This window comes from Octopus sinensis, linkage group LG11 (assembly GCF_006345805.1).
Source record: "Octopus sinensis linkage group LG11, ASM634580v1, whole genome shotgun sequence".
NCBI classification, from domain to species: domain Eukaryota; kingdom Metazoa; phylum Mollusca; class Cephalopoda; order Octopoda; family Octopodidae; genus Octopus; species Octopus sinensis.
Window position 1 is genome coordinate 54,853,704 of NC_043007.1, and position 13,366 is coordinate 54,867,069.

At 34.5% G+C, this 13,366-nt stretch overlaps 1 protein-coding gene across 1 annotated transcript in view; it reads left to right on the top strand.

Moving 5' to 3' along the window:
- Positions 1-4,006: 4,006 nt before the first annotated feature.
- Positions 4,007-13,366, top strand: part of LOC115217369 (nuclear export mediator factor NEMF) — a 139,622-nt gene continuing 130,262 nt past the window's right edge. The window contains exon 1 of the mRNA XM_029787042.2: positions 4,007-4,177. Coding sequence (XP_029642902.1) covers positions 4,122-4,177 — 56 coding nt within the window. The 5' untranslated portion in view covers positions 4,007-4,121. The remainder of the gene's footprint in view (positions 4,178-13,366) is intronic.

Genomic DNA, 13,366 nt, shown 5'->3' on the forward strand with positions numbered 1-13,366 from the left:
GACAGAACCACTTGATCCTAAGCAACCTAATTTTATTTTGAAAGATCATAAATATAATTTTTTTAATAAATCATCCTTAAGACTTACCTGTCCTAGCTCTGACATCAGTGTACTTAGTAAAAATATTCAAGATAAATATATTCCTACATTAATTTAAAAATTAAAGCTTAGTTTATGGTCCAACTCATTCCAAGTCGTTGACTGGTTTAGTTCTATTACTACTAAGAGAAGTACTAAGTTTATCCAGTTTGACATTTCTAATTTTTATTCCTCCATCAACACAATAGTACTTAATAAGGCACTTTGGCTTGTTCATAACAAAGCTGGTCTCACCAAGGAAGAAATTAATGTTGTGTTGGTCACCAGAAAATCTATCATAAAGTTTGACAATAAGATGTGGGTCTGTAAAGACACACCTGATGGTTTTGATGTCACGATGGGAAGTTCTGATTCAGCACAAGTAGCTGATTTAGTCTGTATATATATAAACTTTTTGAAGTGGCAGAACAGTTCCCAAGCATCAATGGAGGTCTATATCGTGATAATTGTTTACTTTACCTTCAAAATGTTTCTGACCAAAAAGTTAAGAATAGTTTAATTAAGTTTTTCCATAGAATGGGCTTGGGCATCATTTCTAATGATGATGAAACAAAAGCCAACTTTTTAGATATTACATTTAACTTACACAATAATTCGTACTTCCCATACCACAAACCATCGACCAATCTTAAGTATATTAGCCAATTCAGTAACCATTCTAGGGCAATCACTAGGAACTTAGTTTTCGCTCAATAAACACTCACAACGCCCAGCCTGGGAATCGAAACTGCGATCCTATGACCGCGAGTCCGCTGCCCTAACCACTGGGCCATTGCGCCTTCACACATTTACTAATACTAACATTAATTTAGCTAATACCCTTAGAAATATTTCTACCCTTAGAAATATTAATAACAGGGTTATTGTCTCTGAAGTCAATTCCAACAGAATTAAGTTTATGTCAAGTAATTCTAAAATTAAAAATTCTATATACTCGTGTAAAATTACTTCAAGTACCAATGTCTTTTTTATTATATAGGTAGTTCTTCTTGTCAGTTATCCAAAAGAATTTCTAATCATTACTCTACATTTAGGAATAGGAATAAACGTAACAGTACAGGGCTTAGTAAATTAATTTGGTATCTAAAAGACCATAATAAACAATTTAATTTAGATTGGTTGAATCTCTCATTTTTGTTTCCTTATGATAAAGGCAAGGAATTCTGTCTTCTCTGTAATTCTGAACTATTTTTTATTATTTTTTCTAAAAATCCCCTTATAAACACAGTTACAGAGCATGCTTACCAATGTAAACATCAGCAGAAACACACCTTTAGTTCATATAAGTGATATCTATCATTATATATAATTTAAAAAATTGATTTTCTTCTTACATTTCACTTTCACAAGATATATCTTTTTCTAGAACTTTAGGGTTTCATTTAATTTACATATAGTTCTATACTTCTCATTTATTTGATTTCTGATTTTTTTCCTCTTTACCCTTCCTCTTTCTATAGGCTAGCTTTGACGTTATATCCTCTAACGTTTTTTTAAAAAAATCTTAATAACGTTCAGTTCATCACTTTACATATACATCATATTCTGTTAAAATGTCTGATTGACGAGTTTTATTTCTTCATTTCTCTGAAGAGAAGATTACATTATTTTACATCATTTTACTCCTTTGGAATAATACCAATGATATCTTCGAAACATGTGTCGGAAGTAAAGGAATTTGAGTAATACCTGCGTTTAACTCCATTTATTTATTTATATATATTATACAAAATATTTCAATTAAACCCGGAGTTTCTACCTTTAAAAACAAAGTGTTATGCCCCTTTTACTTGTGTGATTTTTGTCACCCTGGTAACTATTTATCTATTTTTTCTGTATTAATTGTAAACAAGGGAAAAATACACACATCTATATATATTAATGGATGAATGAATTATCCTTTGTTTACCGTTAACATGGAAAATTCAATAAACAGTTACCAGGGTAGCAAAATTCATGCAAGTAACAAGGATGTAGCGACCTATTCAAAGGTAGAAACTGTGCAATAATTTGCGTAGTATAAGTAAATAAATGGAGTTGAATGCAGAAGCTATTCAAATTCTTTTACTTTTGACATATGTTTCAAAGACAACATTGGTTTTATTCCAAAGGAATAAACGGTGTAAAATGCAATCTTCTCATCAGGAAAGAAAGAGAACCTATCTCAACAACAAGACATTATAACAATTTTGATGACTGCATAAATGATAAACCGGACGCTATTAAGTATTTTTTAAAAGCCATTAGTAGATTCAACGTCAAAGGCAGACACTAGGAAGAGAAGGGGTAAAGAAATAATAAGTAGAGAACAAATAAAGAGGGATATATTGGTTGAAAAAACGTTCTGCCTTTGACGTCGAATCTGCTAACGGTTTTTTTAAAATACTTAATAGCGTTCTGTTTATCATTTACTCAGTCATCAAAATTGTTATAATGTCTTGTTGTTGAGATAGGTTCTCTTTCTTTCCTGATGAGAAGATTACATTTTACAACGTTTATTCCTTTGGAATAAAACCAATGTTGTCTTTGAAACATATGTCGAAAGTAAAAGAATTTGAATAGCTTCTGTGTTCAACTCCATTTATTTACTTATATATATATACACACACACACACATATATATATATATATATTGGTCCAAGGTCACGTAAAAAGCACCCACTACACTCTCAGAGTGGTTGGCATTAGGAAGGGCATCCAGTTGTAGAAACTCTGCTAAATCAGGATTAGAGTCTGGTGCAGCCATCTGGTTCACCAGCCCTCAGCCAAAATCGTCCAACCCATACTAGCATGGAAAACGGACGTTAAATGATGGTGATGATGATAATGATATATATAGATATATAAGTCCATGTTGAGAAGAAAGATGAAGTGAACTATTGACCAAATTTGAAATTACTGGAACGTCAAGTGAAGCAAGTACGTTATTATAAGCCCCATCTACTGTTTCTGGAAATTCGGGCATGAAATAATCCATTCTACTACAGCCACAAGGCCTGAATTTTGGTGGGGAGGTTTAGTGAAGTACACTGATCTCAGTATTTAACTGGTATTTATTTCATTCTGAAAGATGAAAAGCAGTCAACCTCAGTGGAAAGTAAAGACAGATGAAATACTACTAAGCATTTTGTCCAGCATGGTATTGGTTCTAAGGCGGCAAGCTAGCAGAAACGTTAGCACGCCGGGCGAAATGCTTAGCGGTATTTCGTCTGCCGTTACGTCGTGAGTTCAAATTCCGCCGAGGCCGACTTTGCCTTTCATCTTTTCGGGGTCGATAAATTAAGTACCAGTTACGTACTGGAGTCGATGTAATCGACTTAATACCTATGTCTGCCCTTGTTTGTCCCCTCTGTGTTTAGCCCCTTGTGGGTAATAAAGAAATAGGTATTGGTTCTACCAGCTTGCCACCTTATATAAAGAAATAATAAGTATAACATTAAAGCAGTTTGCTGGTAAACGTGCTAGCATGCTGACCAGAATACTTAGAGACATTTTTATCTGTCAAATTCTGCCGAGGCTGACTTTGCCTTTCATCCTTTCAGTACCAGTTGTGCACCGAGGCTCATGTAATTGACTTTCCCATCCCTACGAACTTCCTGACCTTGGACCAAAATCTGAAACCAATATTTAGTATAACATTTATATTCCTTTTTAAAAATAGTAGACCGAAATACTAAAAAAAAAATTTCAATCTAATATTATTATGTAGTTTTGGTTTATTACGATATTTATTTTGCAGACAGCCATCAAAAGTCTTTTTAAAGAGAATTACATTCAGTTTTATATACTCAAGATATTTAAAGCAAATATCGTAACAGAGTTACCCTTCGTGGCAGCAGCTGCAGAGCAGTGATTGGCTGCAGACTTTGTTGTTTTTACCAATTAAAATCTCATCTAGAATTAATGTGAGTTGTCTTTCATAACCGGTGTATTTCACCCGCTAGAAATTTACTTGGATTGTTTTGGTATTTTTAAAACAATTTATATAATTATAATAAGAACAACATCATCCTAAATACAACATGAAGGGTCGATTTAGCACCATTGATGTGAATGTTGTTGTTAAAGACCTTCAAAAGTAAGTTTTTCTTGTTTATCAATTTCTGCTGGTGAATAGTGATTGATCAGTATTGACATCTGACTAGCACATCTGTTATTCTCTGTTGTAAATAAGAACAATATCACACATGATGAGATTAATTGTCCGATTAATTAATTACGGCAAAAATAATCGTAACTCGCCCTCCACCGTACCTTTTTTTCCTTAGAGTGCACCAGGAACACATCGAATGTGTCGATTTTCTGAACGGTTGATGCGATTTGATTGCTATTTCTAGCAAGCTTGATGACTCTTATAGACACCCTCTGATTAGTGTGGTGACAATTTCTAATATAATTCTATGTAATTTTGTTTACTTTTCTGTATATTTTAGACATAGTTTGTTGTCGCAATTGACTACTGTGTGGGGGTGGTGTAATTACAGTAACGCTTTTTAGAGCAGTATAAAGGAGGCACACACGTGTGTGTATTTACTCGTGTATAAGTCACACCCTAATTTAGTGTTAAACCTTGGTACAAATGTTTTTCCTTCATAGTTTTAGCTTTACTCTCGAGTATAAGTTATAGCCTAGTTTTTCAGTTAAAATCCTGTATAAATACAGCGACTTGTATGACGTGCAGAGTTACAACATAATTTTAATGAAATGAGGAATGTTTAAAAACATGGCTTTTTCCAGAAATACCGAAACGAAAAAGAAATATTGTCGTAGAACAGGAGCTACGAAAGTTGCCAATCTGGCGGAATTCTGGTTTAAACACCCCATATAATCCCTCATAGCTTATTTATTTTTGAAACTTTGTGTTCTACACACGGGAATTCATACGATTATGAAAAAAAATTTTGTGTGATTTAAGTGCGATTTAGCTGTTATTTTTTAACACAACTCACGACCACCCGATACCTTCCTTGTTTCATTGTCACTCTGACATATATTGATGCTTTTCAATATTTTCCTTTCCGTAAACACATTTAATGGAATGATGATGCGTCTAGGGGTTTTCAGATATTTCAGAAAATTTTTGCGAATTTCTGTTGTACATGGGAATTCATACCATTATGAAAACAATTTCTTTTTGAATTTTTTAAGGCCTCCACCTCATAAATCCTAATTGTTCCACTCTTTTTCAAAATTTTTTTAAAAATCAGAGTTTAAAATACGGACAGTATTTTTTGCTTAAATCCCAGCAATGGACGACTCTTGGGTACATCATCATTCCATTAAATGTGCTTCGGCCACACGAATTTGAATATGTAAAATAACAAGACAAGTGCCATTGCACAAATCTACCAGAAGCTGAATTTTATTTCCAGTTGTCTTACAAAAAAATTGTCAGTTCAAAGGAAATGGAAGAGATGAAAGTAGGAGGATAAGTATCTTCATTAGAAGTATTCAAAGAGAGAATATCAGTAATACCATGTGAAATTGCCATTTTTAAACACAAATTAGTTGGAACCACACATATGAAAGGATATGAAAAGATGAACTGCAATGAACTCAGAAAGTTTCTGGATAAAATTTGCTTTGGAATCATTCATTTGAGAGAAGAAACTTTCCTCAATGTTGAAAGTTATTTTGCACAGACGAAAGATATGCCTAAGCTGTTAAAAGTCATGCTAACAACCTTACAATATCATAGCTTCAACAGGTAGGAGTTGTGGTGGTAAAATTAATAAGCAGCAATGTCTGCCCCCTCTGATCTTCCCTCACTGATGTAGAGGTGATGAGTTGCGTCTGTTGTTGCAGTTTTTGCTGGCTTTTTCCTGAGTTGAATATCACCAAATATTCCTAGGTGAAGATGTATGCTTGAGTGTCACCATTTTTGTGACTTTACTGGCCTGTTTTTGAGTCAAGGGTCACCAATGTTGCTGGTGAAGATGATCATCCTGTGTCAGTAATGTTACTGGAGTGCTTGTCACTCAAGTTATGTTGGCCAATGAAGATATTTATTTATGAAGTTCAATCTGTCATTGCCTACAGGCATAGCTGAGTTCAATCCCAGGCAAGTCACTATGGTGAACCACAAGGCACCTGAAGAAGGCTGCAGCATACAACTGCTGAAACATAGTGAAAGCGACAATGAAGATGAGGATACCAGTCTGACAGTAAACAGTGTACATAATATAAGCTCATCACCTCAAAAATATAGAATGTTATTATTATTATTAGATCCATTTTCATCATCCTCATTTAACATCTGCTTTCCATGCTGGCATGGATTACACTATTTGACTGGAGCTCATGAGCTGGAGAGCTGCACCAGATTCCAGTTTAATCTGGCATGGTTTCTACAGCTGGATGCCCTTCCTAACACCAAGGCGTGTAATGGGTGCTGTTATGTGCCACTGGCATGGATGACATTTACATGACACCAGCGATGACTATGACTACAATTCATGGGTGCCATTTACATGGCACTGGCAATGACCACAACTACGATTCATGGGTGCCATTTACATGGCATCAGCAATGACCATGATTCATGGGTGCTATTTACATGGTACTGTTGATGAGCATGCTCACGGGCGCCATTTACATGGATCTGCCAATGACCACAATTCCTGGGTGCCATTTATATGGCACTGTGATTCACAGGTGCCATTTACATGACACTGGCACGACTGCAACTACGATTTCACTTGGCCTGATGAGTCTTCTCATGCACAACATATTGGCAGAGGTCTTAATCACTTGTCATAACCTCCGTGAGGCTCAACGTTCAACGATCATGCTTCACCATCATTTTCATAATTATTATGATCATTATTATTATTCAAGTTGCTACCGTTATGAATATTCATCATCATAATCTATTATTATTATTATTAGTAGTAGTATTTAGAATAGAAGTGGTATTCATCTTATTTCTATTATTGTTATTATTATTAGTATAATAATTATTAATGATATTTATTTTTTTATAGTTTAAGAAAAATATAATATCACTTAAGTTAGATGTTGCAGAATAAGAGAATTTTATTATGTGTCTTTTGAATATTTTATGGTATTATTAGGAGGAAAATGTTTCTTTAATGCATGAAAGATTAAAGAAGGCAATTTAGTAGATACATGAATGCTAATGGGAGCTTTATACTATATAATTTTCCTATTGAATCATTTACTTGATTTGTAATTATTTTCATTTTTATTATTGTACTTGGTTATAATTTTTAAAAGATAATATATGTTTTAATTTTTAACATATATTATCTTTTAAAAGATAATATATGTTATCAGGCGGTGAAGCATGATCTGTTATAATTTTTAAAAGATAATATATACTCTTTTCTCTTTTTTTTTACTCTTTTTACTTGTTTCAGTCATTTGACTGCGGCCATGCTGGAGCACCGCCTTTAGTCAAGCAAATCGACCCCGGGACTTGTTCTTTGTAAGCCCAGTACTTATTCTATCGGTCTCTTTTGCCGAACCGCTAAGTTACGGGGACGTAAACACACCAGCATCGGTTGTCAAGCAATGCTAGGGGAACAAACACAGACACACAAACATATTCACACACACTTATATATATATACATATATACGACAGGCTTCTTTCAGTTTCCGTCTACCAAATCCACTCACAAGGCATTGGTCGGCCCGGGGCTATAGCAGAAGACACATGCCCAAGATGCCATGCAGTGGGACTGAACCCGGAACCATGTGGTTGGTTAGCAAGCTACTTACCAAACAGCCACTCCTGCGCCTATGTTGAATTTTATTGTCAAATTTATTAATATTAACAATTATTGCTGTTATTATGGCAACAAATTTTTTATTATAACTAAATATGTTATTGTTAATTTTATGCTCATCATTATTATTCCTACTATCATCAAGGGTCCTAGACACTTTGGAAAATGTCCATAGAGCTGTCACGAAGTGGATGGAGCACTACAAGTGCATTGAAGTTAGTGGATTCCACTTTGAAGGAGATTAGAATTTAGTATTTCTATGAAGTAAATAAATGTCTCTCCTGAAAATGTTTGAAAACTTCAGGAATGGACCTTGTCTATATATTTGGCAATGACAAATGACTGAGACCTTCAGCAATATGCTGTGCTTGAGTTGAAGACCCATCAAGTGAAATCATAGTCGTGACAGATACTGATGTCACACAACTGGCATGTGTACCGGCAGCATGTAAAAGCACCCATTACACTCTCAGAGTGGTTGGTATTAGGAAGGGCATCCAGCCATAGAAATCATGCCAAATCAGATTGGAGACTGATGCAGCCCCTCAGCTTACCAGTCCTGGTCAAACTATCCAATCCATGCCAGCATGGACAATGGATGTTAAATGATGATAATGATATATATATAGTGAGAGGCAGACTGTATGATACCTGTCTGCAAACAGCTATGCTACATGGCAGTGAAACATGGGCTGTGACTGCTGAGAACCTGTGTAGGCTTGAAAGAAATTAAGCTAGCATGCTTCACTGTATTTGCAATTTCAGTGTGCATGTACAACAAAGTATAAGCATCTGAGAGAAAAGTTGGGCATAAGAGGCATCAGATGTAGTGTGCAAAAGAGATGACTGTGTTGGTATGGTCATGTGATGCATATGGATGAAGACAGCTGTGTAAAGATGTGCTGATTGCTAACTGTGGAGGGGACCTGTGAAAGAGGTTCACCTAGGAAGACATGGGATGAGGTGGTGAAACATGATTTTTGAATGTTGGATCTTATGGAGGTAATGACTAGTGACTGAGACTTTTGCGATATACTGTGCTCGAGAAGACCCGTCAAGCCAAGTGAAATTGAAGTTGTGGCTGATGCCGGTGTCATGTAACTGGCACCCATGCTGGTGGCATGTAAAAAGCACCTTTTGAGTGTTGGGCCTCACAGAAGGAAGGGCATCCAACTGTAGAAACCATGCCAAATCATACTGGTGTCTGTGCAGCTCCTCAGCTTGTCAACCCTGGTCAAACTGTCCAACCCATGCCAGTATGGACAATGGACGTTAAATGATGATGATGATATATATATATGTATATATATCAAAGAAAATAAGATGATGAAGGAATAAATGATTATCTTATGAATTTCAATAACTTAGTTGTTTCTGTTATAAGATGCAGTGGATTCATATATGCATAAATGTTATTCTTTTCCAAAATACACTGTACTTCATATTCGAGGCTTTGATGAAGCTATAAGGTGTTATTCAAGCACTCAGTTAAGTTCTACACTAGGTTATTAGTCTTGCAATGCTTAAGCGAAATATATATAAATATAGATTATCACAACTGTCTGATGAGTAAGTAACAGTTTGTGGAGATTTTTTCAGCTTTAATAAAATAGCATATGTGTGTGTGTGTGTGTCTGTATATTTGTGTGCATTTATATATGTATATATTTTAATATATGTGCAGGTGCATGTGTAGTAAGGAGCTTGCTTCCCATCTTAATGGTTCTGGGTTCAGGCCCATCGAGTGGTACCTTAGGATCGACCAAAGCCTTGTGAGTGGATTTTGTAGAAAGAAGCCTGTCATATGTGTGTGTATATATATATATATATATGTGTGTGTGTGTAACTTTGTGTTTGTTCCCACTACTGCTTGACAACTGATGTTGGTGTTTTTATTGGTAACTTAGTGGTTTCCTGAAAGTGATCGATAGGCTTAAAAAGTAAAAATAAATACTGGTGTTGATTCATTTGACTTAAAATTCTTCAAGTATCTAAATAATACTTAATGCATCTGCTAACACGAATAGGTTAAATTCTAGTATCCAAAACATTCAGTCCGAATCACTAGTCCAGGTAAGGTCAGTTCCACAAAATATAAGTCCCTGTTATATGCATATTAGATTTCACAGTGTTTACATTCCTAGAAAATGCTCATTATGCATTAATGAGATTTTCTTTTTAATTAAGGCTAATTTACCTATTATTAACAATCTTAAGGAACAAAATGTTTTATGCCTTCATAGACTAGCGTATACTTTCTCTAGATACAAATAATACTTAGTTCTAAATACCATTCAAAATAGACATAATTAGTTGTTAAAGGCTTATTTACTTTATTTATTTAAGAATACTAAATGGTAATGAGTTATGGGCATATTATTTTTGTACATCTATGTATAAGTGTATAATATGTATAATATAAGTATTTGTATATGAATATTTGTGTATTTATATATTTTGATATAAAGTTTTTTTTTTGGTGTGCATATTGGTATTTTTATACTGGTCTTTATTTTTATGTATATTGATATGTATTTACTTTTGGATTTCAGTATATTGTTATGTACATAGTATGAGTCAATGTACTAAACATATTGTGGTCACTATTGGATTTGTATATGTGTGGATACATGCGTATATATATATATATTTTTATTTATTCATGTAGGTTTATTTGTGTGCATGCATGTGGTGGTCTTTAGTATTATTGTGTTTTTCTGTATGTACATATTTGTATTTTTTATATGCTGGTACTTGTTCGTAATTATACCTTTATATTGATGTATATTGAGTCGTATTCAATTTTGGTTTTCAGTATATGGTTATACACTTAGTATGAGTCAATGTACTGAACATATTGTGGTTACTAATAGATTTGTATATGTGTGGATGCATGTGTATATATTTATTTTATTTTATTATTTTATTTTATCTAGTTTCAGCTCACGAGCTGTGGCCATGCTGGGGCACTGCCATTATATATATATATATATTTTATATTTATTTATTTATTTTTTTATATATTCATGTATGTCTATTTGTGTACATGCATGTGATAGTTTTAAGTATTATTTTATGTTATCTTCTTGTATATTGGATATTATATATGGACTTCAGTAAACTTTTGTATAGGTGATGTTTGTACTGGTCTGTAAGTATGTAGGAATATATGTGTGTATATATCAATGTATGTATGTGTGTTTATATGTAAGTGTATATATGTATGTGTGTGTGTGTATATATATGTATATATATATATGTATAGGCCTGACGAGGCCTTTGGTTATTTAAACAGACAAATATAATCTTTAATGCCTAGGACTATATTACAATGGCATCTATAGGCAATTTAAGTTGGATTGTCTCTTGACCATAGGCTGAAACAGCTGTAAGGAGCAGTTTATTTGTATTATTTTATTTTATTATTAATTTGCATATTGATGTATATTGTTTTGTTTGATTTTCATGTTCCTATTTGTATAATTAATAAAAATGTGAAATTGTAATATCCGTAAGTTGATGATCGAAATGAATTTGTTTCTCCATTATCTTATCTGTATTATGAATTAACGGTAAAATATTTTTACCTTCACCCATTCAATACAATAAATGAAATAATTGCATTGCAATTATAAGCATTTTTTTTTCGAATTTAAAGTTCTTTTTATCATTTCCAAATTAAAGTTTTCACAATAACTTTTCTTTTATATATACTCCATTATCTCTACCAAATCTTGGTAAATTTCCATCGTTCGTGGCCACCTTGTAAGTCGGCATTTCATATGTTTTGACACGTTCTTGCCAGCTGCCTCGATGAACGCCTCAGCGTTGTTCTCGTGGACAAGTGTACCTGTTTCTTTCCATTCGGTGCCCATCCTGACCCACGTATATCCATCTGATTGGTTTATTAAATCTTCCATCTCCTCACAATGCCTGTGATGGATCAACGTTCCATAGTATTTGAATTTTCTATTCGTACCTGCATTTTCTCTAGTTTTTCTCTTAGGACTTACTTCCTCTTTTTTCTCCTCTCTCGGTTTCTCTCTTTCTCTCTTTTTGCTTTCTCTTCTTTCTTTTTCCTTCTCTTGTCTTTTTGGCTCTTTGTCTGTCGTCTCTCTACCCTGTGCCTTATGTTCCTTTCCTGTTGTTTCTTTTCCTTTTTGCATACCATCTTTTCCTTTCTCTTGGTTCTGTTCCTTCTCTTGTTCTTTTCCTGTTTTTTCTCTTTCCTTTAATTTACTTTCCTTTTCTTTCTCTTGCTTCTGCCTTGGCTCCTTCTCCACTACTTCTCCACCCTGTGAATTTTGCTCCTTTTCTACTATCTTCTTCCCTTTGTTTTCATTTTCCTTCAGTGCACTGTTACTTCCCTTCTCTTGTTGTTTCTCCGTTATTTCCTTTTCCTTGTTCTTTCCTTCATGTTCTTTTTCCTTCTTTTTTTTGTTCTCTCCACTTTGTATCTCTTTTTGCTCCATTTCCCTCTCCGCTGTGAATTCATATAGCGGACATTCCTTTTTTATGTGCCCTCTTGACCCGCACAAGTAGCAATTCGGTTTTCTCCCCTCCACAATTACACTAATTGTTTTCTTGTTTTCTATTTCTATTTGGAAGGGAAACCGGTCGATGTCTTCCATTGTGGCCATCAGCCATAACTCCACTCCGAATCCCTTCCAATTTACAACGTTGGTCTCCTTGATTGACCCTATCTCTACTTCCTCCTTTGCTGACCCTAAAATGGCTGTTACCAGCATTTCTGTTTTTATTTCTGGGGGCACCTTTGGGACTCTTACCCGTACCCCTCGTCTTCCTTTATAAGTCAGCTACATAGTGAAATTTTTGTCTTTCAGTACAGTGGAAGCTAACGAGGCTGCCACTTCCTTTGTTGCGCATCTTACCTCCACCGTACCATATTTCTTTCCTCTGTCTACAAAAGTTGCTTTTTTCATAATGTCCCCCAGACATTTCTCTATTTCTTCAATCGTCACTCTCACCAGTTTTCTCGTGTTCCTATCTTGCGTTCTATACATTATTGTCTTGTTATTTCTCTCTTCTATTGTTTCCACAGGCGGAACCAGCTTTACGCTGTCACCCTCCCTTTTGACGAACTTCTTGTATTCCTTCAATTGTTCTTTTCTAAAGAACACTTCTCTTATTCTAAGAGACTCATCACTTTTTGTTGTGGCGACCCCCGCGTAAGTCTCCATGACTTGAGGGTCGACACACCTTCTATAAAAGGTTCAAACACGCAGTGGCAAACGCCTCGCGCGATTCAATTTTTGACAATTTTTTAACAGTTTTTTTCCAAATTTTTCACATACAAAATAACTAACCAACACACTCAATGAAGACTGGAATTATTTTATTATTACCCACAAGGGGCGAACATAGAGGGGACAGTACAATCGGGGAAAAAAAATAGAATAATGAAATATGTATAAATGTGGTGTAATGCACCACCCGATCCCCGAAATCAGGTGGTTACATTTCGTCATTTTTAATTACATTTTATAATGTTTTCAA